The 27,630-nt window shown below is 36.9% G+C and overlaps 1 protein-coding gene and 1 pseudogene across 4 annotated transcripts in view; both read right to left on the bottom strand.

Annotated features, from left to right (window-relative positions):
* Positions 1 to 27,630, bottom strand: part of EYA3 (EYA transcriptional coactivator and phosphatase 3) — a 110,818-nt gene that overhangs the window by 55,811 nt on the left and 27,377 nt on the right. For 3 of the 4 annotated variants that reach the window (XM_036070672.2, XM_036070675.2, XM_078073580.1), the window contains 3 exons: positions 14,556 to 14,656; positions 5,350 to 5,393; positions 854 to 933 (listed from right to left, as the gene is read on the bottom strand). In XM_036070672.2, the coding sequence (XP_035926565.2) occupies positions 854 to 933; positions 5,350 to 5,393; positions 14,556 to 14,588 (157 nt within the window). In that variant the 5' untranslated portion in view covers positions 14,589 to 14,656. The remainder of the gene's footprint in view (positions 1 to 853; positions 934 to 5,349; positions 5,394 to 14,555; positions 14,657 to 27,630) is intronic. The other variant, XM_078073581.1, reaches the window with a different exon arrangement.
* Positions 2,012 to 2,114, bottom strand: LOC118521879 (U2 spliceosomal RNA; annotated as a pseudogene).

The following is a 27,630-nucleotide window of genomic DNA, read 5'->3' as shown; positions in this document are numbered from 1 at the left end:
TCATTCCTTCCTTCTTTCATTCCTTCCTTCCTCTGTCCTTCCTTTTTTTTTTTTAAGACATCATTTTCTAATACATGAAAGTACGTCAAGTTAAGTATAACCACTTTAAGAGCAGAAAAATTCCCTAAACAAGTGTCTTTTTAAAAAGTGTCTTATACAAATTTATTCTTTTAAAGTATGTGGTAAAATATGGAGAAGCACCGATATTTAATTTCAGGGATGACTGTCCTATGGAGGCAACCTGGGGGCGTATGTGGGTATACTAGAGAAAACTTACATCTCTGCAAAAAAACAAACCCAGAACACTCTACAAATTTTTGTCCATCATATGAAAGTATCTTTTATATAGGAGAAAGCAAGTTAGTGAGTGGAAGATGTATCTTATTGGGCTGGATCCCTCCCAGGGCCCAGTATCAATTTGGGGCTCTTAAGGGGATTACTTTTCTTTTTTGGCACAGATGGATAGGTAGAGTCATTTGGTTATTAGAAGGTGGAGAAACATCAGTGTCTCTGGAGGAGCAGTTAGAGGTTGGCCCACAGACTTTTCTGATTTTGAGCAACGCAGTAATACCTTTAGAACATCCAACTTCGGAACAAAACAAAAATAAAATCACCAAGTGTGACTCCTTAGGTAAATGGATTCCATGCGATTTTCTTCCTCAACTGGTATGTCAAATAAAGCTTATATGAGAGCATAAGGATGAAAACACACACATACACACACACACACGGACAGGAAAGGCTTCTGGATATATGGGACAAACAAGTCAATCAGTGAAAACCAATTATAAAAGAACAGCATCACCCATTTATAGGAATACCTCTTTCATCATGCATAGAATATAGTACTTACTTTCCTCTGACATGGTAAGGTTTGAAGCAAGGCTTGAAGTTTCAGGTTTCTGATCACTGACTTCAGGGCTGCTCACTTGACTTGAGAGAACCAAAATGAATACATTAGCCCCTCATGGACTTGCTGTGTTGCTAAAAGTGATTACGTCAAACCCATTCCTCTCCCTAGGCTATACAAGTAAGAGGCAAAGTAAGTCTTCTCCATGGTATCATTATTCTAAAACAAGAAAAACCAAACCAAACTGCGCCATCACTTTGTTTCCAAAGTTCCACAGGAAAGTGGGGAGAGTCCTGATTTCAGAGAGGGGTTCTCATAACTACTTGAGAAGTTTTTTTCAAATTACACATGATTGCTTCCAAGAAGGGGGTTCTGAACCTTAAAATTGTTCATTCTACTGTATTTCTCTTTTCCTCCAATTAAAAAAAAATTTTTTTTAATTTGTTATCATATCTCCTGAGCAATATCTTTTTTTAAGTTATAAGGAGAACTCAGACAAATTACAAAAGGTAAATCACATAAACTGGGAGAACAAATCATTATGTTAGACACTTTAATGATGGCAAAATTCTCACTGGAATTCTGGAATGCATATTTTACTAACTTTCATCCCTCACAATGTCCTCCCTCTTCCTTCTACCTTACTTTCTACTTTCCAGTTATTCTCTCAATTACCAGGATAGCATAGTGGTTAAGGGTACAGATTTTTGAGCCAGATTGCTTGCACTCATATTCCACTCTGCCAAAACTAGCTTAATGACTTTGGGCTGAACTTCTTTGTACCCCAGTTGCAACTGTCAAAGAGGGACAATAACAGAGCCTAACACATAGGGTTGTTATACGGATTAATGAGTTAATATATGAAAAGTACTTAGAGACGAGAACAGAGTAAATGCAATATAACCACAGCCACTACTATTATATTACGACTTCACCCTAGCCCAGGCATCCTTCCCACATGCATTTTCCTTAGAAAGAAATCTGCTTTGCTATTCTATACTCTAGGGAGAAGTGAACACTGTACCAGGGGCTCCATATATCTCCAAAGATAAGACTAATAAAAGGTAAGAGTCGTTTCTACACAGTAAAATTTTTAAAAGAAATGTTATTTATATAAAAAATACACAGCATCAAAATTCTTAAAGCTCTCATCTCTTTTCTGAATGGACCTCTAACATTCAAGTATAATATCAAGATTTTCCCCCGATATATTCTGAATTTTCAGATACTACACTTGATCTTAGCCAAAAGGCCGAGAAGCGATTATTCTGAATTTTCAAACAATTTTTCCTCAGATGTAATTAACTTTTTTTTTAAGTTTATTTATTTATTTATTTTAGTAATCTCTACACCCAGCAGGGGCTTGAACTCACAACCCTGAGATCAAGAGTTGCATGCTCTTCTGACTGAGCCAGCCAGGTGGCCTGGTAATTAACTTTTATTTATTTATTTTTCTCAAGTAGGCTCCATGCCCAATGTGGGGCTTGAACTCATGAACCTGAGATCAAGAGTCACATGCTCTACCAACTGAGCCAGCCAGGCACATCTGTAATTATTATTATTTTTTTTTAGATTTTATTTATTTATTTATTTGAGAGAGAGAGACACACACACAGCATGAGAGGGGAGAGGGTCAGAGGGAGAAGCAGGCTCCCTGCTGAGCCGGGAGCCCGATGTGGGACCCGATCCCAGGACTCTGGGATCATGACCCGAGCCGAAGGCAGTTGCTTAACCAACTGAGCCACCCAGACGTCCCTCTGTAATTAATTTTTAAAGCTAAGTCCCCAGATGAAGTTCATCTATTTACTCAAATGCCTGTATTTTTGGAATAGCATTTAATGTACTCACCAAGATCTGACTATGGGAATTGAAGAGTAAGGGGAAGAAATCATACTGAGTAGTTATATCAACGTTTCCCAAACTGGCCAATTATTATAATTACCTGAATAACTGGTAAAAATACAGACTTCTGGTGATGCCTACTTAAATATGATTCACAGGAGAAGGGTATAAAACTAGACAAGAACTTCACAATCCTGACTACAACGACTGTTTTGTCTTCTATATATACCTGAATAAGTCTGGGATTCACTGTTATACCCACTGATGGAAGACTATTTCTAGAGCCTGTAACTTAGAAGGTATATTTGTATAATCTGGTATACAACGGTAAAAAATCCTATGGTCCTGGAATCTTATGTTATAGCAAAATCTCCTACGTATTCAACTGAGTGTCTAGAGATTCAATAGAAACAACAGTGCTAATGGGGTGCCTGGGTGCCTCAGTCAGTTGAGTGTCCGACTCTTGATTTCAGCTCAGGTTATGATATCAGGGTCCTGAGATTGAGCCCTGTGTCGGGCTCTGCACTTCGTGGGGAGTCTGCTGGAGATTCTCTCTCTCCCTCTTCCTTTGCCTTACCCCGTGCTTGTACGCTCTCTCTCAAATAAATAAATACATCTTAAAAAAAAAAAAAAGAACAGTGCCAATACAGCAAACTGACTAGCACTTTGTTAAACATTTAAAATTATTTTATCTAGGAAAACTATGTATTGTCTCAAAATTTAATTATTTTAAGTAATATAAACATAAATTTTGCTTAACAGCGTATATATTGGTGAAAAAAAAAATATGTTCCAAAAAGCAGAAACACCCAAACTCCAAAAAGTGAGCATCATGAATACTTGATTCTCATTCAGTAGAACTCTTGTCAATAATCAATACAATCAACCAATGCATGAATAAACAAAATTAGGTATGGACATATAATGGAATATTATTCAGCCTTAAAAAGGAAGGAAATTCTGATACCTGCTAGGACACAGATGAACCCTGAAGACACTGCACTAAACAGAACAAACCAGTCACAGAAAGATAAATACTGTATGATTTCACTAATATAAGGTACTTAGAGTAGTCAAAATCAGAGACAGAAAGTAGTATGGTGGTTGCCAGGAGCTAGGAGAACAGGGAAACAGAAAGCTATTATTTAGTGAATACAGATTTTCAGTTTGGGAAGATGAAAAAAGTTCTAGAGATGGATGGTGGTGATGGTTGCATAACAGTGTGAGTGAAATAATGTCATGAATTATACACCTAAAAATGAATGAAATGGTGAATTTTATGTAATGTATATTTTATCATAATAAAGAAACTGAAGGAGAGAGAAGGGATAACTGCAGGAAAAGATGACGGTGGTAGGTTCCATAATGTAACTGGAAGGGTCAGCCTTACATATAAGCAGAGGAATTAACTTCATTGTACAGAAGCAGATAAATGGGTAGATTTGGTGACAGGCAAATGAGGTAGTTCCTATCTAATTGTTTCTAATTTCTCTTTGAATTGGGGAGCAAGATCCCCAGCTGAGTGAATGGGAACAGAGTGGAGGGGAGGTGAGATGAAAGGAAGGGGAGGAACCAGGAGGCAAGGAGGAAGGGAGGAAGGGAGGGAGGGAGGGAGGGAGGGAGGAAAGGAGGAAAGGAGGCAAAGAAAGTTAATTTTAGAGACTAGGGAATAAAACACAGCAGGAAGGGTGGCTGGACCACCAAGAGTGTTTAAGTGCCTATTTGAGATGTAATTATAAATGAAAACAGATGAGCACAGTTTTGTGTTTTTCTCTCACAAAGTTCAGGTGATTGGAAATAAGCATGGAATAGTGGATAGTTGGTTTAACCAGGGTTGTGGTTTTGCTAAAGAAGCATGACACAGGGGAAAAGAAGTTAAAAGGAGAAGTCCCTCACAAAATGTTTGTAATGGACTGATTAAATTAATAGATCTTATAATTTAAACAGCATAAGAAAGATACCAAAGTCTTTTTTTTGTGTGGGAAGGGTCAATGGTTAAGAGTGAAAATATGATAGCTCATTTAATGGAAAGTGCACAGGAAGATAACATATGGCTAGTGTGGGAGTAGATACATGAGCTGGAATGCAGTGTGTGGTACTAAAATAGTAAGATTCTGGAAATTAAGATGTTAGAGGTGATGCAGTTACTGCTTCACAGACAAACAACAGGAAGTAAGAACTGTGGAAAACAAAACCATGGCGTTGTGGAAGCAAGAGTATGAGGTACAAAGAAGCTGCCTCTTGTCTAAAGGGAGTGGAGCTAATGATTAAGGCATCCCATATCCATGTGGTAATTAACACCAAATCCCTTGGATTTCCCTTATTTCTGCTTATTCTTCCCATCCTGTACACGGTACATCTGACTGAAGAATATTTACTGTCATGTCTCTTCCATATATCACAGGACCTGACAGATAACATGAGTTCAGGACATATTATTGAATAAATAATGAATGAATAAGAAAAAATCAGCACTTAATTTGTTTCAAGGACAAACTATTGGAAGGAAATTTTCATCTTAAACCAAGTAATTTCAAAACATAAAGACTGAGATGCTAAAATTAAAAAAGTGAGTAGTCAACCCAAAACCCATATACTAATCAGCATATGAAAAAAAAATGTAAGTAGATATTAAAAAGAAATTCAATTTTACATACCTTAAAGTTTGCTCTCCTGATTCCTGCATCTTGGCTTTTTTCACCTGCAAAAATAAATATACAAAAGCATCAATATAGTGATCTGCTTTTGAAATCATCTAGCTATTCAAATGGCAGGCCAATATTAATTAATAAATTACAGGGTGACTTTCATTTTGTTTTGCTTAGATTTATTTAATTAACCTTTGTTATATTTTAGAGTTAGAGATGGACTTGTTTTTCACATGAGCTCTTCTCTTTTTAATGCAAAAAGTGTTTTTCAGATTCAAGGTAAAATGTTTACCAGATTTTTACTTAAGATAAAATGTTTATCAGAGGGGTGCCTCGGTGGCTCAGTTGGCTAAGTGTATGCCTTTGGCTCGGGTCATGATCCCAGGGTGCGGCGATCAAGCCACACTGGGCTCCCTGCTCAGTGGGAAGCCTGCTTGTGCTCGTGAGCGTGCACACTTGCTCTCTCTGTCAAATAAATAAATAAAAATCTTTTAAAAAATGTTTATCAGAATCAAGTATCCAAACTTGGATACAAACTAATTGGTTTTAATTTTTAACAGACACATAATTATATTATCCAACAGTAAGCACAGCAATCTCAATATCATCTACTCACTTATTAATTTATTAAACAGGAATGTCTTTATACCTAAATTATTTACATGCCAAAAATAAAGATAAATTCTTACCAGGTTATGAGTAATTTTTTAAAAAGATTTTACTTATTTATTTTGAAAGAGAGAGGGAAGGGGGAGACAGGGGAGGGCAGAGGGAGAGGGAGAGAAAAAGTCAAGGAGAGTGCTCACCTCGATCCCACGACCCATGAGCTCACGACCTGAGCCAAAACCAAGAGTCAGACACTTAACCAACTGAGCCACCCAAGAGCCCCAGGTTATGAGCAATTTAAAAAACATTCTGCATCTACTGGGTATTTACCCCAAAGATACAAAAGTAGGGACCCGAAAGGCTACGTGCACCCCGATGTTTATAGCAGCAGTGTCCACAATAGCCAAACTGTGGAAAGAGCCAAGATGTCCATCAACAGATGAATGGATAAAGAAGATGTGGTATATATATACAATGGAATATTATGCAGCCATCAAAAGGAATGAGATCTTGCCATTTGCAACGACGTGGATGGAACTGGAGGGTATTATGCTGAGCGAAATAAGTCAAACAGAGAAAGACATGTATCATATGACCTCACTGATATGAGGAATTCTTAATCTCAGGAAACAAACTGAGGGTTGCTGGAGTGGGGGGTGGGGTGGGAGGGATGGGGTGACTGGGTGATGGACACTGGGGAGGGTATGTGTTCTGGTAAGCGCTGTGAATTGTGCAAGACTGTTGAATCTCAGATCTGTACCTCTGAAACAAATAATGCAATATATGTTAAGAAAGAAAAAAAGAAGAAGAAGAATGTAGCAGGAGGGGAAGAATGAAGGGGGGGAAATCGGAGGGGGAGAAGAACCATGAGAGACAATGGACTCTGAAAAACAAACTGAGGGTTCTAGAGGGGAGGGGCTTGGGAGGATGGGTTAGCCTGGTGATGGGTATTGAGGAGGGCACGTTCTGCATGGAGCACTGGGTGTTATGCACAAACAATGAATCATGGAACACTATATCTAAAACTAATGATGTAATGTATGGGGATTAACATAACAATAAAAAAATTTAAAAAAAAAAATAAATAAATGTAAAAAAAAAAAAACATTCTGCATGCTATCGTTTTATTCCAGATTTTCATCTTTTCTAATTCCTTCTGAGGTGAAAGCATTTCCACTGAAACAGTTTAAGAATCCACAAACAGAAGATCAACATTTAACATTACTAGTGGATTTCCCTGCTTTCCTATTACAAAGAAGCTGATTTTAGAGCTCTCTGATTAGAATAACTAGTCATAGTAGAAACATGCTTATTAGTATGCTTAGCCATACAAAATTATGGATCCTTAAAAGTATTTCAAGCTAACAAAAGGCAGAAACACTGTTAAATAATTTTAAACAAAATATCAGGTGGGAATATAGCTATTTAATATGAATAAATTTAACATCTCTGACATTGTTTGCCTTGATTCGGGTAATTACGTCCCCCTGTACATCAGGAAGCATGTGCTACCTTGGCACCAGAGGCAGGTAAATGAACTCAAAGGATACAGACAGACTTCACAAGTACGGGTTCAAACAAAATAATCCAGAAACTGACAATGTAAAATACTATTAGCTACTTTGGAAAACAGTCCAGCAGTTCCTCAGATAAGGTAACTAGTAAGTACAGATGAATACAAGGCCCGTAACATTTCTCATGGACATCTATTCCTCATGAGAAAACATGACAAAATAAATAGAACCACTGGTTTCTTGCTTATGGCATACCAACATACGTTATATTTAATGCTACTTTAATTTTCATAGGTACCAATAAAGAGAAAAATCAAGAAAAGGGGGGCATTAAAAACAAAGCCCTCAGGGTGTCTGGGTGGCATGGTCAGTTGGGTGTCCGACTCTTGGTTTTGGCTCAGGTCATGAACTCAGGGTCATGGGATCAAGTCCCGCACTGGGCTCCGTGCTCACCTCCCCTCCACTCTGCTCCTCCCGCTCATGCGCGCTCTCTCTCTCTCTAAAATAAATAAATAAGGGGTGTCTGGGTGGCTCAGTTGTTAAGTGTCTGCCTTCGGCTCAGGTCATGGTCCCAGGGTCCTGGGATTGAGTCCCACATCGGGCTCTCTGCTCAGCGGGAAGCCTGCTTCTCCCTCTCCCACTCCCCCTGCTTGTGTTCCCTCTCTCGCTGTGTCTTCTCTCTCTCAAATAAATAAATAAAATCTTTAAAATAAAATAAAATAAATAAATCTTAAAAAAGAAACCCTCTAAGAATAACAGGCATAGCATAGGGCATATAGTCAATCGCACTGCAATAGCATTGTGTGGTGACAGATGGCAGCTACACTTGTGGTGAGCACAGCACAACACATAGAGTAGCTGAATCACTATGTTCATCTGAAACTAATATAACATGGTGTGTCGACTATACTCAAAAAAAAACCTTTTAATCCTCTAAAAATAAAATTACAAAAGCATATGAAGAAAAACAAAACAAATAAGAACCCTTGAGGCAGATAAATTCTCACTAAGCATATTAAATTCCAAAGCCATAAAATAAAAAATAGATTTGATTATACAAAAATTCAAAACTTCTCTATGATAAAAGATACCATAAACCAACCAGGAGATCAAGGAATTCTAGGATGATATACGGACTTTGACAAAAGCATTTAACTTATTATAACTGTATGATGTAACCCCACTGAAAGGGGTGAGAGATAAAAGAGCTACTTAAGAAAATAATGGACAACATTTTGACTGGAAATTGCAAAGTTAGACATAAGAAAAATTCAACTATCTAGTTTACCTGCCTGCCATAATTTCACAAATGACAAAATATATGCTTTTGTTATAAAATGTGCTGTCCTTCCCACCTAAAGATGATAGTATTTACATTAGGTCAGATGATAATGTAATTTTCCAATAGTGGAGATGAATTTATGTTTAGCTCACCCTAAGACTTTCTTTATGATCATGTATTCGTGACCTGGTAACCAAAACAGTCTACAGTTTCCAGTCATGCATACAAAGAAAACTGGAGCACTGAGGAATCTAACTTACCATAATCTTAATTTTATTAGAATCACAGAATAACAAATTTAGCTAATGAATTCCAAAAAAAAAGAAAAGGGCACTGGAGCAAAAATTTTAAATATACCATAGGGCCTTTCTTCTTTTTTTTTTTTCTTAAAGATTTTATTTATTTATTTGAGAGAGAGAGCATGAGTGGGAGGGGGGCAGAGGGAGAAGTAGACTCCCCACTGAGCATGGAAGCCCAACGTGGGGCTCAATCCCAGGATCCCAGGATCATGACCTGAGCTGAAGGCAACCATGTAACTGACTAAGCCACGCAGGCGCCCACACCATAGGGCCTTTCAAATTTTATTTCACTTTTTATTTATTACAGTGCCAGCCCAGTACAAAGAACAAGTAATACTAGAAATGGAGAAAATGTACCTAAAATCATATCTACCAAACAAAAAAGTTTGGGGGAAGAAAATGTGTTATCACAGCTAATTTTTTACCTTTCATGGCCCATTATTTGCCTTGACTTGGGCAATTATTCTCTCCTATAAATCAAGGATAGAAAGCATGCACTGCCTTGGTACTCCAGGCAGTACACTAACTTAAAAGGATACAGACAGATTTCAATGGATTATAGAAGTATGGGTTGAAACAATACAATCCAGAAACCCATAGAATGTAAAATAGTGTAGCCACCTTGGAAAACAGTTTAGTAGTTCCTCAAAAGGTTAAATATAAAGTTACTATATAACCCAGCAATTTGACTCCTAGCTATATAACCAAGAGAAATGAAAACATGTCCATGGATGTTTATAACAGCATTATTCAAAATACTCAAAAAGTGAAAACAACCTCAATGCTCATGAATGAACAGATAAATGGATAAATAAAATGATAAAATGACAAATTAATGATAAATGATAAATTAAAAAATCCATATATTATTATTCAGCAATGAAAGGGAATGAAGTACTGATACATGCTATAATGTAAATGAACCGTGAAAAGATTATGCTAAGTGGAGGAAGCCAGTCACAAAGAATCACAAATTGTATGATTCCATTTACATGAAATGCCCATAAATCAGTAAATTTTTAGACAGAAATTACATTAGTAGTTGCTTAGGGCTGCAGGGGATGGGGGGGTTTGGGGGGTGACTGCTAATGGGAATGGAGTTTCCTTTTGGAATGCTGAAAATGTTTTAAAACTGATTCTGGTGATAGTTGAAAAACACTGTGAATATACTAAAAACCACTGAATTGCATACTTTAAAATGAATATGTGAATTATATCTGTTATTTTAAAAAATGACATAATCTTATGGGCATGTTATGACTAAAGATAACACAAAAAGAAGAACCACTGTCTCGCTGTGTCTCTCTCTGTCAAATAAATAAAATCTTAAAAAAAAAAAAAAAAAGAAGAACCACTGACAAATTCGTGAATGAGGGTTCTATTTGTGCCTCTGCTAAAAAAAAAAAAAAAAAAAAAAAACATGCTTTAAACATAACAGAGCAAGGGAATACTAGTAACACAGTACATGAATTCAGAATATCCATGTTCTGTGGATCACTGTGATTTTTCAGATGATCAATGCTGGCTTTGCACTGATGTCTGAAAGTTTTAGGCTTATGGGATAAAACTGCTGTAAGTCTGGAGGAACAGAACTCATTTGAAATAACTTAGGTCCTTGCTTATACATATGGAAATAAAAAATATTTTTAAAAATTGAGGTATGCTATCCTTTACAGTTTATCCTCCTTCATAGAGAAGACAACATCAGGGGTTGAGTCAAGATGTTCTCTCTTCACCACCTGTTCCCACTCTTTCTTCTCCTTACCCTCTAAGCTCCAAACACAATTTTTTAAATCCTTTTTATTGTTCTCAAAAATGTTTCCCAAGCTTCGCTCTTTTCTATGTTTTATAGCCTAGGGAGTACACTATGGTTATAAGCATCTGCCACCTCTGTTGTCTACAGTATTAGGAATTTCTTTTAAAAATTTAAACACAGGGTGCCTGGGTGGCTCAGTCAGTTAAGCATCTGCCTTCGGCTCAGGTCATGATCCCAGGGTCCTGGGATGGAGCCCCACGTCAGGCTCCCAGCTCAGCGGGGAGCCTGCTTCTCCCTCTCCTCCCTGCTCGTGCTCTTTCTCACTATCTCTGTCTCTCTCTCAAATAAATAAATAAAATCTTTAAAAAATAATAAAATAAAAATAAAAATTTAAAATAAAAATTTAAACACAAAAGGCATGCTCATATTTTAAAAAATCCCATTCAGGTATGCATAAAATAGAAAAGATCTTATTCTGACCCATCACCTCCATGAAATAATCAGTATTAAGTTTGCTGTATATTCTTCTAAAAATTTCTCCTATGATGTGTATCCTTTAAAAACTTGAATTCGGAAAGCACCCCTGACAGCCATAAAGGAGTTTTTAAAGTGCTTCCAGCTTGCCAGGGACAGTCTTGGTTTATACCTCTTATCCCAAAACCAAGTCTGGTTAGTGTTCCCTTTTACTCTTCAAGAGTATTGTCCAGTTTGGACAATAATACAACTGCTTCAGTGTATCTGAAAAAGATGAAGACTGGGCTGCAAGAGGGGGGTGGGGAGGAGACTGAGTAATTTCAAGGTACCTGGTGACCACAGAGTGAATCATTTCTGATTGCAGAATACTGAAGACTGATTGGCAATAAGGGAGAGTGAAAGAGAGAACCCCCAGCTAGGATTTATGTTGCATCGTGAAAAATGACCTGAACAAAGCTTAAGATGAAGCAAGTTAAGTAGTAAAGAAACATGAAAGGGATAATTCAGTAGGAAAGAGACAAGAAGAGATAATAAGAATAACATAACTCCAGGTAATAATGCCCACCAGTAACATCTCTCTATGTATACAGGTAACGGTAGGGTTAAAACTCTTGGTTTTATTATCATCAATTTGGGATAGAACCATTCTTTCTACTCAAATTTTAGATCTCTACTACAGCCTGTGAAGACTTTTCTCCTCAAAGTACAATATTTACTCTTCCTATTCTAATTATTTTTAACAGTTCATAAATATTCCGTGTTTTCTTAAATTCTGTATTTGTTTATTTGGCATCCACTAATCATAGGGACAAACTACGGACCAAAGCTATGTACATCTCCCTTGTGATCTAGAGCCCATACTCTTGATGCATCTCCTTTATCCAACTTACACACCAAGTCAATATTTCCCCTGCTCTAATCACCCCACCCAGAGCTAGACACCAGATACCCAGTGAGAGCCACAATACCTCAAAAGCCCTCGGAATTATTCAAACAAACTAAACTTAAATTGTTTACCTTGCCTTGCCTGTGGAAACCCCAATAAAGGCTGTGGCCTCTGCATTCCCCTCGCTCCTTTCTGCCTCCTAACTGACATTGGTGCTTCCCCCATGGCCCTGTGTGGTGTGTCATGCCTTTCATTTCTAAGGACTGTGAGTAACATTAAACTTTTCTTTCAATGGCATTGACCTCCCCATGTTCTCACTCAGTTACCTTTACAAATTAAGACTTAGGCACAAATCAAAGTAAATGATACCCTGTGACAATTACCATTTACAGTCAGCAGAAAATTTGTTTTTAAAATGCTTTAATTTCGGGGTGCCTGGGTGGCTCAGATGGTTAAGCCTCTGCCTTCGGCTCAGGTCATGATCCCAGGGTCCTGGGATCGAGTGCCGCATCGGGCTCCCTGCTCAGCGGAGAGCCTGCTTCTTCCTCTCCCTCTGCACCTCCCCCTGCTCATGGTCTGTATCTCTCGGTCTCAAATGAATAAATAAAAAAAAGTTTAAAAAAAAATTCAATAAAGTGTAAAAATAAATAAATAAATAAAATGCTTTAATTTCTCACCTTCTTAAGTAACAATCCGGTTTTGCACATCATGTTACAGAAATTGAACAGAACAGCAAGGAAATGAAGCAGAGCAGAAAAGATGACTCACCAGCAGGTCAGCCTCACAATTCTCATTACATTCAACAAATAAGGAGTAACTAACAACAATACCCATTTCAATAGTGTATCAGCACATAAGTCTTTTGAAACTAGACCTCCGTCTTGCTACATTAAAAATTCAATGACATAATTTTCTTTGGCACATTTAATGTCGCTAATTCAGCTATTTATTCTCATAGTACATATCCTAGGAACACCGCTGCGATGATTTTTAGTTCTACCATTTCCCTGATTATTGCTGCCCCATCATGGATAAGGGATGACATTTCATATGTTTCAAGGTCATTTTACCAATTGCTTACGTCTTTCTAGTTTTTTTTTTTTTTTAAGATTTTATTTATTTATTTGACAGAGAGAGACACAGGGAGAGAGGGAACACAAGTAGGGGGAGTGGGAGAGGGAGAAGCAGGCTTCTCGCCGAGCAGGGAGCCCGATGGAGGGCTCGATCCCAGGACCCTGAGATCATGACCTCAACCGAAGGCAGATGCTTAAGGACTGAGCCACCCAGGTGCCCCTCTAGTTTTATACTTACCTTAAGTGAGAGGGCTAAAAGAATAATGGCAAAGTAATTATTATATGTACTTCTCAACATAAAAACAAATACTGAAAATGTATTAAAGGTCTTCATGCAAGCAGTGTCCATCCTTCTGTGATGTAAAGAATATATCTGGAACATGAAAAACATACCCTATTATCTGCCTGCAAAACTCAAGTTTTTCTAAGTTGGATTTTCATAAAGGTAAATATATATCATTGTACAGTCTCCCTTAATATGAAACACAACAGGCTCATTCAGGACAGTAAACTGCCTCAGAATTTATCTAACTTCAGAAAAAGAAATAACACAAAAGGAAAAGATTCTTTAATACAAAAATATCTTGAAAGAATGATTACTATTGCTTTCCTATTTTATTTTATTTATTTATTTTTTAAGTAGGCGCCATGCCCAATGTGGGGCTTGAACTCACAAACCAGAGATCAAGAGTCGGATGCTCTACTGACTAAGCCAGCCAGGAAACCCTGCTTTCCTTTTTTAAATGTTAAGAGTCAAAATACAGAAAGAGCAAAACAAACAAAAGGCCATGGCAAAGGCAATAAATCTGTATCACCTGGGGACATTTAGAATTATTTTATTTATTTATGTTAAATATTTAAAAGAAATTAAGAATCTAACCTAGACTTTAGGATCTTATCTGTTTTTAACAATTAGGTAGTGGTCAACCATTACTTTTTTAAAAAATTAAGTCAGTCAGAGAAATTTAGGTAAAGATAAAACTAAGTTTTCTGGCAAAATGGTATATACTGTTTTACTGGTAAACAGATGTCCTCTTTTATTTTCTAAAAACTGTAAGAATAGCCATTGGTGTTTTTTTCTTTTTTAATGACATTTCCAAATACAATACGTACTTTGTAATACTGAATTTTCTAAGCAGACTCCCTAGAATTAAGTTAACAAAATGTGAATTTAAGAACACTGTTTTCTTAGAAGGAAAGTATTAGGAAGTCTTTTCCTTATTTTTATTCTAATTTGGAATCTGTAGTGTAACTGAGTAATATTTAAAATCTTTTACAATTAGCTTTTCTATAAAGAACTTTAAATTGTTAAAGGAGACACTTACTGGTTGTTCTGGTAAGTCTTGCTCTTCTTCCATGAGGACCAGTATTCCTTCCTAACGTTTATGTGGCTGGATTGCGAGTGTCCGTCAGCAGTCTTCACTGTCTGTTTAAAAAGGAGGGGGGGGGGGTGGAGATTCAAAGCTTTATGAACTCTTAAAGCATTATCATTGAGGCCATCGGAGAATAATTTTTTTTAACTTTTTGTTACTCCAAGCTTTCTACGTGAGTCCCAATCTCAAAATCTCAAACCCGCACGTGGCTTTTCAAAATTGACATGCTGCACCAAGTCAAGATAGGTGTACACAACAACCTTTATACTACCTCGCAAAAGCCAACACGTGGAGCCCCTTCTGCTGCACTTAAAACACGGTTACTATAGTGCCTAATGCACTAAACATTTTATAATGACAGCCATGTGCAGATAACTAAAACATGATTTTAGGATTATTGTTACATTAAAAAATGATAAAAACCAGCCTAGCAAGTAAGTTATGATAACATCTAACCTGCTTGAATGTGGAACATTTACATAACTGTTAACACAGACACACTGAATCACTTTAAATGGGACAAACTGGAATATCAATTAAATACTTTCACAACAAACTATCTGTATATATGTAATTAAAGGAAAATTCTGGATTTATTTTAATAATGCAAATAAATAAGTAAAGCAAAATCTGAATTTTAAAATTAAGGAAAAATCATGTAAAGCCAAGACCCAATTTTATTCTGAAATAACAAGCTCCACTAAATATACTACCTGGTCAATTTTTTTTTTTCATTTGAGAGAGAGAGAGCGAGCGCACACATGGGGGGAGGAGAAGCAGACTCCCTACTGAGCAGGGAGACTGATGCAGGGCTTGATCCCAGGACCCTGAGATCATGACCTGAGCCAAATGCTTTAGGCAGATGCTTTAACGACTGAGCCACCCAGGCGCCCCACTACCTAGTCAATTTTTAAGCAAACTCTTTACCTTCTCAGACCCTGCTCTTCCTGTCTTGGTTTTCAAACTAAAAAAGAAAAATAGAGGACTCAAAGCCCCACATTTATTGGTATGAACATCTTACTGTGGCCTGCTGGCAAGAAAGAGACAGGTAGATATTAGTAAACTAAATACATTATAAAAACAAAAATTCCGTATCTATTTAACACAAATGAAACGGACACTTCTCCAAAACAGATGTGATCACTTATGATTTTAATGAAGGTCACACCTGTCTTTACTTCTACCAACTACTGTAACTAAACATATAAAGCTAAATCAAGTATAGAACCTTATTGCTGAAGTAATGAAAAGAGATAAAAAAAAATGGAAAGGGAAATGAAAAACTTCAGTTGTGCCAATATCACCCCTCCCCTTCTATTGCTCTGTATCGATGCAATACAACCCACTTTATTTTACAGCCACACTCCAGAATGGGAGAGAGGGAACACACATGGGATTAGATGCAAACCTGTCCAACTCTACCATGGCTTTACTCCCTTCCCTGACCTAGATGTCAAAAGAAAAATAGTTTAAAGGTCAGAAGCACTTGGTGATCAATACTCACGTGTAGCTCATACTGAGCCTCAAAAGCCAAGTTCTCCAACTACATGACGCAGGTAATTGGTGCTGCAGAATTACAGGGCGCAGTAACTAAAGCCCACAGGAGCTATCTTGCCTGAACTTGTTTTGCTCTCCTCAGAAGAGCACAATCAATGTGACGTGAAACGGATTCACAATTGTGAAAGATGAAACATTTTTATGTTTTACCAGCTTGTATCTATCTTCGATTTAAACTGAAATGTCTTTATTTTATAGGCTTTTAATACTGTCTAAATGTACAAATATAATTGCATCCCCAAAGAAGGAGGAAAATAGGGCCAAATCATGAGGGAAGTGTAACGCCTTTGATACCTCATTTGTTGGATTTTTGTGAGACCATCTCTCACCTAAACAAAAAGTTATAATATTCCATGTTTTATTTAATTGAAGGCCATACGTAATAATTGCAATCTCTAATTAGTAGATCCTCAGCATGGGAGAGGAAAGGGATATTCCTTCTCATGGGGGAAGGATTATAAAATCTACCTCTGGGCAAGAAGAAGGTAAGAAAAATTGTTTTAAAAAAAGGATACTCAATAACATGTGCTTTAATTTTAAACACAAGAACTAATTTAAAAAATATAACATTAAAGGAGAACTTTTTTTTATTGATCAAAAGGGATCATGGGTTTTACAAGGTAAAAAATACTACTCTTAATTGTTGGGAAATAAATTCTCAAGTCATACAAAACTAAATGTTAAAATCTTGAATTTTGGGGGTGCCTGGGTGGCTCCGTCGTTAAGCGTCTGCCTTTGGCTCAGGTCATGATCCCAGGATCCTGGGATGGAGCCCCACATCGGGCTCCCTGCTCAGCCGGAAGCCTGCTTCTCCCTCTCCCACTCCCCCTGCTTCTGTTCCCTCTCTCGCTATGTCTCTCGCTGTCAAATAAATAAAATCTTTAAAAATAAAATAAAATAAAATCTTGAATTTATTTTAGAAATATGGCAATATAATAGTGATTTTATAATGAAAAGGAAAGAATTTTCTATTTTTCTTAAGACAAATTCTATGGTAAGTTGCAAGAAAACTTTAAGGGAAAAATTGGAAGACATTCTTTCTACCTCTATTTCTTCTTTGAAAATAAGCCCTGTTGTTTCCATCTTAAAAATCACCTTTATTTTCTCAGCTTTTCAATTTAGGGGAATAAAAGGAGCATAATTTCTATAGTTAGGAAAAAACTTTAAAAATCAAGTAACTGATCAATGATCACCAATAATTTTGATCATTTAAAACAAAAGCAGGGAGGGGCATCTGGGTGGCTCAGTCGGTTAAGTGTCTGCCTTTGTTTTGGGTCATGATCCCAGGGTCCTGGGATGGAGCCAGCATCGGTTCTCCGCTCAGAGGGGAGCCTGCTTCTCCCTCCCCCTCTGTCTACTGCTCTGCCTATTTGTGCTTTCTGTCAAATAAATAAAATCTTAAAAAAAAAAACAAAACAAAAGCAATCTTACAAGGAAAGCACATGATTTATTACAGCATCTTCTGGGATTCTATTGGCAACATGTAAAACGCATAAAGTTGCAAACATACATTCTGGTACATTTGTGTATATAATATGTTAATGACTATAAATTATGTATTTCCATCAGAACATGCATCTAAGTACACTACTTTGTATCAATACAGTAGTTTTCCTTCCTTCCAATAATTTATAATTTGAATAACCTGAAATATAAGGACTTACTAAACACAAGAATGCAAGTATTTGTCACATTCCTAGAACTTCTCAATGTGCTAAAACTTTAATACTAAGATCTCACACCATTTTCTGTAAGCGACACATGCTTACAATCAAGTCACATTTACTAGTAACCAGACGGAAGTGCTGTATAACACAGCCACAGTGCTCTAGTACTTGATAACTTAAAAAGTACAGAATTACTACACAAATCTTAGTATTCTCATTCCATGTACTAGTTCTAGAATTTAATCTAATTGTGGGTTTTTGTAAACCATTAATGTAACCTGACATTATTGTATACTAAATGAAGTTCATCTTCTAAAATATCCAAAAATACAATGACTTGACATAGAAGTGGAAAGTGGATTCTTAATGCAACTTAAATGAATACAGTTACTTATAACTTAGTCAAACAGCCAGTGAAGTTACAAAACATGCTGTGAGTTAATCTTTTAAGTACCTTTAAGCATTTGGATAATAATGTCTTCTCACAATTTTCTAGTTTCAATTCTTACTGTTGCTTTCTAAATACACCTTTTTTATCACGAGAGTTTGTCAGTATCTAGATGCTTTTATGGACAGAAATCTAGGCAAATCTACAACTCAGAACAGAAACAGTATTACTTCTGAAGACTTTCCCTATCTGCAAATGCTGACAGTGAAAAAATTAGGAATTTTGTTTGGATTCGAAAAGGTCACACAATTTTAAATACTGTGATTTCACATGCTCATAAATAAAGTAGGATACTTTTGTAATATGGCAGCCATAATTTTTCTTTTTAATCGTTAAATATTAGAAGGGAAATAATTAGTAAATATTTTACTTCAAAATTCTAATTAGATTCCTACCTCCTAATTTCTGTTTTGTACCAAGTTGAACATAGTATTCACCCTGTAACTGTAAATGGCTACAAGCAAAAACCTAGGTAACTGCAATGTTATTATAGCTCTTACGTATAGGCAGGGGGAAAAATATATATATTCTACACACACACACACACGTATAAAGAAGAGAATACAGATCAAACTGCTTTCAATGAAAATAAAGTATACACTACTCTTAATTATAACATCAAGAGAAGTGTCTAAATAGAGCACAACACTCTGATTATAGGTCCTGGAAGGGGAACTTGCACGTGGCTAAGTGTGCACAGATTAACTGAATATCTTTGGTACAGTTCTAAAGAGAAAACAGGTAGCTCATAAATTTAATCACTGACCACACTGTATTTTAGAAGTCTACTTAATATTTCTTCCCAGGCCATATATATATATATATAGATATATATATATATTTATAAAAATATGTATTTTATAAAAATATATATATATTTTTAGAACACGCTAAATAAAAGGCTACAGAAGTTTCCCTGGGGAAAATTAACAGCATCTTTCCCAAAATTAAATATATCTCAGCAATAATAGTTATAAACAACAGTAATCTAAAGAAGTATCAAAAAAGTGGTATATCATCACTTAAGATTATTAACATGTGGATTACTTTAGGATTTAAAAGTACATAATTAGAAAATGTCTACCATGGTATCCTCAAATATAATTATATGTATGCCTTGAAGAATGAAAACAATAAGCAAACTACCGTCTTTTAATGGCTTTAAGATGACTACTTCAAGTACTATTATTCAACAATATCTTATCTATTCTAAAGGAGATCCATAAATGAATTCAGAAACTAGTGCCCTAACACCCAAAGTACCAAACATAAAACCTAAAGATCTCTCTTAAAAATAAACTCTAATTTAAAAATTAAGAGGCCTTATAACGCAAAATCAGAAAAGGTGTCAGGAAAAATGGTTTCAAAATGTAAAAAAACATTTCTGTGGTTTCCTGCAGAACACTGCTTATCAGCAGCGTCAGCGGGCATGTAGTAATTTGAGCTTCATAATCTACTGAACTTATACATTAGTTTCAAACAAGAAGTGAACAAAGGTTTATTCCAATACCTACAAATGTCTTACGGAAATTAGGCAAAAATAATAATGAATATCTTGGCGGAGTGGAGAATTATTGAGGGAATTAAGGAAGATATACCCTACAACAGCCTTTAAAACCAATTACAGTGGGAAGGATGAGAGAGCAATCATTTACCAAGCATATATATCAAATATTTTTACATTTATTGTCTACCTAGTTTTATCTCCACAACGATCCAAAGACACAAGTGTTACCCTCATACTATGGACAAGGCAAACTGGGACTCAGAGATTTAAACAATTTGCCTGAGAATAACAGAAATAATGTTTCAGGTTAAGGTAGAAATATATCAAATAAAGAGACTAGAGGATGGTGGTGATGGTTGCACAACACTGTGAAGGTACTTAATGCCACTGAATGGTATATTTAAAGTGGTTAAAATAGTTAATTCTGTTATGTATATTTACCAAATAAAAAAATACAAAAAGACCCACAAAACAAGAAATACCAAAGCAATGATTAAATCTAAAAAATGCTTATAAAGTAGAATTTAAATAAAAACTTGAAACAAAACAAAGTGCTTTAAGTAGAGAAAATCAATATTTAAAAAATACTGCCAGAGGGCACCTGGCTGGCTTAGTTGGTGGAGCATGCAACTCTTGGTCTTGGGGTTGTGAACTCGAGCCCCACACTGGGTACAGAAATTACTTTAAAAAAAAAAAAATCTTTTTTTTTTTAAAAGATTTTATTTATTTGACAGAGAGAGAGAGACAGTGAGAGCAGGAACACAAGCAGGGGAAGTGGGAGAGGGAGAAGCAGGCTTCCTGGCGAGCAGGGAGCCTGATGTGGGGCTTGATCCCAGGAGGGGATCCGAAGGCAGATGCTTAACAACTGAGCCACCCAGGCGCCCCTAAAAAAAAAAAAAAAAAATCTTAAAAAAAAAATGTATATATATATTTATTGCCAGAAAAACAATATCAATGTGGAGAAAAACATGACTAATTCTAAATAAACGAAGAAGAAAGCATTCAAGAAATTTTGGAGAAAGCATATTTATCTCATCTGTGGAAAAGAGATAAAAATTGTGTGCAACAGAAGAAAGCATAAGCAACAAATCAACAGATCTGATTATATAAAATATACTTTCATGCAATGAAGAATAACAAATCTAAGATTAAAAGAATATAACATGGGGCGCCTGGGTGGCTCAGTTGGTTAAGCATCTGCCTTCAACTCAGGTCATGATCCCAGAGTCCTGGAATCAAGCCCTGTGTCGGGCTTCCTGCTCAGTGGGGAGTGTGCTTCTCCCTCTCCCTCTACTTCTCGTGCTCGCTCTCTCTCTCTCTCAAATAAATAAAATCTTTTTAAAAAATTTAAAAAATAGGGGCGCTTGGGTGGCTCAGCTGGTTAAGCATCTGGCTTCAGCTCAGGTCATGATCCCAGGGTCCTGGGATGGAGTCCCGTATCGGGCTTCCTGCTCCAGCAGGGAGCCTGCTTCTCTCCCTCCCTCTGCTGCTCCCCGTGCTTGTGCTCTCTTGCTCTCTCTTGCTCTATCTCTCAAAAAAATAAAATCTTTTTTAAAAATTTAAAAAATAAAAGAATATAATAAATAGAAGCAACACCTGCAATAATTATGATAAACCTTAATGTCTGCAATATAAACCCACCCAATTCAACATTACAGATCATCTGTTATGTGGCAAACCATAACTAAATACACATTCATCAAAGGATACAAACAGATTAACCACCAAGATCAAATCAGCTCTTGGGAAAAAAGATTCTTACTACTAATTGAAAAAATTTTAATATTTTTAAGATACTACTTCATACCTAGGAAAACACCAAAAATAGATCTAAACAACAAAACTGAGTTTATCTGAGCAATAAGAAGATAAATATTCGGGCACAGCTGTAAAATCATATGTTATCGTCAGACTGTTCTCTGGTTAGAGTATATAAAACAAGTCATAAAATTGCCCGTGGCCTGATTAATTTTCTAATTTTTCCCCCCAAATTAAAGAGGGATAAAAAGCTAACTAATTCTGGGGCGCCTGGGTGGCTCAGTCGTTAAGCGTCTGCCTTCGGCTCAGGTCATGATCCCAGGGTCCTGGGATCGAGCCCCACATCGGGCTCCCTGCTCCGCGGGGGGCCTGCTTCTCCCTCTCCCACTCCCCCTGCTTGTGTTCCCTCTCTCGCTGTGTCTCTGTCAAATAAATAAAATCTTTAAAAAAAAAAAAAAAAAGCTAACTAATTCAAAAAAGAGTAAATTTGTTCAGAGAAATGAAAACTCAGAAACAATCAACATGTGGAGAAAGGCTTACCTATGCTGCAATTTACTAATGAAACATTCTATATTAAAATGGAAACTGTAACCTATTTCAATACGCTCATTTTAAAGGTGAAAGAAAAGATTTTACATTAATTATGGAATAATAACAGCTTAAATACAATTTGTTAAGAGTCAAAAGCAGACCCAAAGGGATACAATGTTAGATGTCTTAAGGTTTGTACAGTAAAATGTCTACGCACATTTTATTTTATTTTATTTTTTTAAAGATTTTATTTATTTATTTGACAGAGAGAGACATACCGAGAGCAGGAACACAAGCAGTGGGAGTGGGAGAGGGAGAAGCCAATGCAGGGCTCGATCCCAGGACCCTGGTATCATGACCTGAGCTAAAGGCAGATGCTTAACGACTGAGCCACCCAGGCGCCCCTACGCACATTTTATAAATGCTCCTAAAAAAGTGTTCCTCAAGACATTAAGCTAAAATTGGACACAAGTCCTCCATTCTTGCCCCACCCTTTTTCCTCAGGAAAAAAATGTCAACTTTGAGGGAAAAGCAATTTAAATTGCATTGATCCTGGGGTGCCTGGGTGGCTCAGATGGTTGAGCATCTGCCTTCGGCGGCTCGGCTCAGGTCATGATCTCCAGGTCCTGGGATGGAGCTCCAAGTCAGGCTCCTAGCTCAGCGGGGAGTCCGCTTCCCCCTCTCCCTCTGCCTCTGCCTCTCCCCCTGCTTGTGCTCTCTCTGTCTCTCTCTCAAATAAATAAATTTTAAAAATAATCTTTAAAAAATAAATAAATTGCATTGATCCTCCCTTACCCCAAATCTTAAAGAAGTTCAAGACAGTACTATAGGCAGAAAGATTCATTAAATTTTTTTGTTCCATTATCTTTCATAAGAAAGAAGCCAAGTTAGACCCTGCACACAATCCTAGAGTTGGTTCATTTTATGGTTCTGTACCAAAGCACTGAACTTCCACTAGTTAAATAATTTGATATCAGAAGACGTTTCACATTTGATTTTATCCTATTGGACAGAAATTGCTCACTCTCTGAATGCAAGAAATACATAACATTAAATGCTCCAAGGAATATAGATTTTAGAGGTAATCTTTATTTCAGGGTTGAGTAAACTAAAATCAGAGGTGAAGGCACTGCCTCATGAAGACTCTTAAGTAGCAGAACCAGAAGTAGAACCCAAGACTATGAACTCCCTTATCTGAAGCTTTTTTCCTTTCATGTAGAATTGAGTATATGACTCCCTTTTTTAAAACTACATTCCTAATATTAACATAGGCTATTTATTCCTTTCCTACATTAAATCTCTAACTATTCTGTTACATTACTTTGACTTCATGGTATAATAGCATAATTTTAAAATGTTTTAAATTTATAAATTCAAACCTTTTTCAATATGTTAACTGGCATCTTAAGGACCTCCCCAAAATCATAAAACAAGATTCTTTTTTTATGCTACTTTTTTATGCTACTTTTTTAACTTCTTGTACAGTCTGGCAAAAATAACAATTTAATTTCTTTTTACAGCCTTAAGTCTTTAATTTACAATGTACAGACTGATTTACTGTCAATGAAACAGGTGATTTTAATTACAAGGTATATGAAAATAAATTCTTTTACTATTTCTACTCAGAGATAAGCATCATGATTTTAGAAAATTAAAATACCTCCTAACCTATTAAAACCTCAATGTTGTTAGTGAAAGAGCTCCCTGTTTATTAATAATTAAGAAATCTTCAAAACTCTTCCGATCTCTACTATGGTCTATAAGTCTGGCAGTTAACAATTCTGTTTATACCTTTGTTGTGTACTGACTTGTTATAATTTCAAATCCATGTTTTCCCAAAGCTTGTTTTGGACAAAGTTGTGGTATGAACTTATTTTGAATAGCTTGTTTTGATGGAACTGTTTTGAAGTTGGATAGTAGGGTTTTCTTATCGAACTTTTGCACCTGGAGTGGAAAGGACCGTTAAGTCACTATATCATGGTAAGAGCAGTGGTGTCCATCAAGTGATGGACTTTTAAACTTTAAAAACCAAGAGGTATGACCACCAACTCAACAGTGTTCAGTCTGGGCAAGGCTATTCTTTGCTGATCTACATAGCCCTCTGAAGATCTTGAGAAGCTTGCTCATGCTAAGGCCAGACTACCTGTGGTCAGCAGGGGCAATAAACAATGCAGCAGTCTCAGGAGTAGAAGGCACATCTGTTGTGGCCGTGGTGAGGCTGCTCCTCATAGGCAGTGGTTCCTGGAGTAACAACATTCAGAGCAGCCCACCTTGCTGTCAACACCAGTATTATTGTTTGCTAGCTAGCTATGTGCCCGGGCAGCAAGGAACCTGAGGCAGCAGTTGATACCCAGCTTTTAGTTGGAATGACTGACTCTACCAAGACCAGCTTGTAGAAAGGTACACTTCAACTAAATTTGGACTTTATTTCTTTCATCTCCCCTTTGCCTGGAGCAGTAGGGTAATTAATTTATTATTAGTTTGCAGTACGTTCTTTCTTTATTGGCTTATTACAAGACATTATCCTTTATGCTATTGGCTTGTAAAATATTAATATTATAAATTATAATTCCCATGAACCTGTGTTAAATAAATTATTGGCAAAGACAATCTCTGTCTCTGAGCATAATTTGCCCCAAACAAAACAACTACTAATTTTCCTTTGGTTGGTCCTAAGATTCCTATGGGATCTTGATCCTAAATTCCACAGTGGCAGAGACCACTTTCTTCTTTTTAGTATGTGACAGCACATTGTGGGCATTCAATAAATATTTATTCAATCAAGCACAATTTCTAGGCTCTTGATTCCTCTAAATATTTACTTAAAACCAGTTCACTAAAAACTTCAATATATTTAGAGGCACAAAAAATTCAAATCTTCACTTTTCCCATTTCTAACCAGGGATGTCTAAGTCACAACTTTAATTCTTTACAAGGTTTTATTAACTGACCTGAGGAATATCATTTTGAAGTCTGGGTTAACTGAAAAGTTCCCTTCAAGTAAAAGCAAGGATGATATACTCTAAAATTTTTTTAAAGATTTTATTTATTTATTTGGCAGAGAGAGAGAAAGATCCCAAGTAGGCAGACAGGCAAGCAGAGGGAAAGGGAGAAGCAGGCTGATGCGGGGCTTGATCCCAGGGCGCTGGGATCATGACCTGAGCCACCCAGGCGCCCCAAGGATGATATACTTTAAATCAAAATTTTAAATCACATCCATAACAAGGAATCATAGCACAGGTACTACTCATATAGAAATTAGGAGCCCTCAGGTTTCTCTCCCTTAACAGACTAAAGTTTAAAGTTAGAAAAAGAAAAAAAGGGCGGGGGGAGGGAAAGAGAGAGAGAATCCCCTTCCCCAAACACATATATACATAGAAAATAGATTTCTGGTAAAAGACAGGTCGACACCTTAATCCCCAGAACCAACGAATGTAACCTTATTTGGAAAAAAAGAATCTTTGCAGATGTAATTAAGGATTTTTAGATGAGAAAATCATCCTGGATTATCTGAGTAGGTCAAAAATGCCATCTCAAGTATCCTTGTTAAGTGTGAAAATGAATAAAGGAAACCTCATTTAAAATGGAGATGGAAGGCCTTGAAGGGGGTGCTCTCAAGCCTACCAACTTGTCAACTGCAGACCCCAACAGGAAGAAGCATACCTTGCATTTTCCAACAGGAAGAAGCCTACTTTACTACCCCAGCGGTAAGACAGAAGATAACCTCCTAGCCCAGTCAACGAGAAACCATCACCACCCAGAACTCACTTTCCTCCAATGGACTTTTGTTCAAAACAGCCCCTCCCTACTTCCTCCTTTTCTTCTATAAAGTATGGGCATAACTTGCTGTGTTGCACTTCACTTTACTGCACTTCCCAGATACTCTGATTTTTACAAATTGAAGGTCTGTGACAACCCTGTGTTGAGCAAGTCTATTGGCACCATTTTCCCAACAGCATTTGCTCACTTTGTGTCTCTATACAACATTTTGGTAATCTGGCAATATTTCAAACTTTTTCAATATTATTATATTTGTTGTAGTGATCTGCAATCAGTGATTTCTGATGTCACTACTGTAATTGTTCTGAGGCGCCACGAACCGTACCCATACAAGATGCTGAACCTAATCGATAAATGTTGTATGTGTTCTGACTGCTCCACTGACCAGCCATTCCCACATCTCTCACCCTTTCCTCGGCCTCCCTAGTCCCTGAGACACAACAATATTGAAATTAGGTCAATTAATAATCCTACAATGGTCTCTAAACGTTCAAGTAAAAGGAAGAGTCACACATCTCTCCCTTTATTTTTTCAGTGTGACCTGTTTATTGAATTAGCTGGACTCAATAGGGTGCCTTCTCACCAGGTCTCCTCTTTCTCTTTTAAAAATTTTTTTTATTTGGGGGCGCCTGGGTGGCTCAGTCGTTAAGCATCTGCCTTCGGCTCAGGTCATGATCCCAGGGTCTTGGGATCGAGCCCCACGTCGGGCTCCCTGCTCAGCGGGAAGCCTGCTTCTCCCTCTCCCACTTCTCCTGCTTGTGTTCCTTCTCTCGCTGTGTCTCTCTCTGTCAAATAAATAAATAAAATCTTTAAAAAAAAAATTTTTTTTTATTTGAGTATAGTTTGCACACAATGTTACATTAGCTTCAGATATACAACACAGTGATTCAAGATCTCTATAAGTCATGCTATGCTCACAAGTGTAACTACCATCTGTCACTACACAAGGCTGTTACAATATCATTAACTATACTCCCTATGCTGTGCCTTTTATTCCCATGACTTACTCTTTCTACAACTGGAAGCCTGTATCTCCCACTCCCCTTCAGCCATTTTATCCTTCCCTCTGGCAACCATCACTTTGTTCTCTGTATTTATAAGTCTGATTTTGCTTCCTGTTGTTTGTTTGTTTTGTTTTTTAGATTCCACATATGAGTGAAATCATACGCTCTTTGTCTTTCTCAGTTTGACTTATTTCACTTAGCATAACACCCTCTAGGTCCATGCATGTTGTCACAAATGTCAACATTTCATCCTTTTTTTTGCATATCTCTCACTTTAAATCAAAAGCGAGAAATGATTGAACTTAGTGAGGAAAGCATATCAAAAGCCAAGGTAGACTGAAAGCTAGGCCTCTTGTGCCAAAGAGTCAAGTTGTGAATGCAAAGGAAAAGTTCTTGAAGGAAATTAAGTGTACTCCAGTGAACACATGAGTGATAAAAAAGCAAAATGGCAAGGGCACCTGGGTGACTCAGTTGGTTAAGTGTCCGCCTTCAGCTCAGATCATTATCCTGGAGTTCCGGGATCGAGCCCGGCATCTTGCTCAGTGGGGAGCCTGCTCCTCCCTCTGCCCCTTACCCTGCTTGTGCTCTCTCTCTCAAATAAAATAAATAAAACCTTAAAAAAAAAAAGAAAGAAAGAAAGTAAAATGGCCTCATTGCTAATATGGAGAGTATGAGTGGTCTAGATAGAAGATCAAACCAGCCACAACATTCCCTTAAGCCAAAGCCTAATCCAGAGCAAGGCCCGAACGAACTCTCTTCAATTCTGTGAAGGGTA

The sequence above is a fragment of the Halichoerus grypus genome, chromosome 5, assembly GCF_964656455.1.
Source record: "Halichoerus grypus chromosome 5, mHalGry1.hap1.1, whole genome shotgun sequence".
In the NCBI taxonomy this organism is placed as follows: domain Eukaryota; kingdom Metazoa; phylum Chordata; class Mammalia; order Carnivora; family Phocidae; genus Halichoerus; species Halichoerus grypus.
The sequence above is the reverse complement of the archived record's forward strand: the minus strand, read 5'-3'. Positions and strand labels throughout refer to the sequence as shown.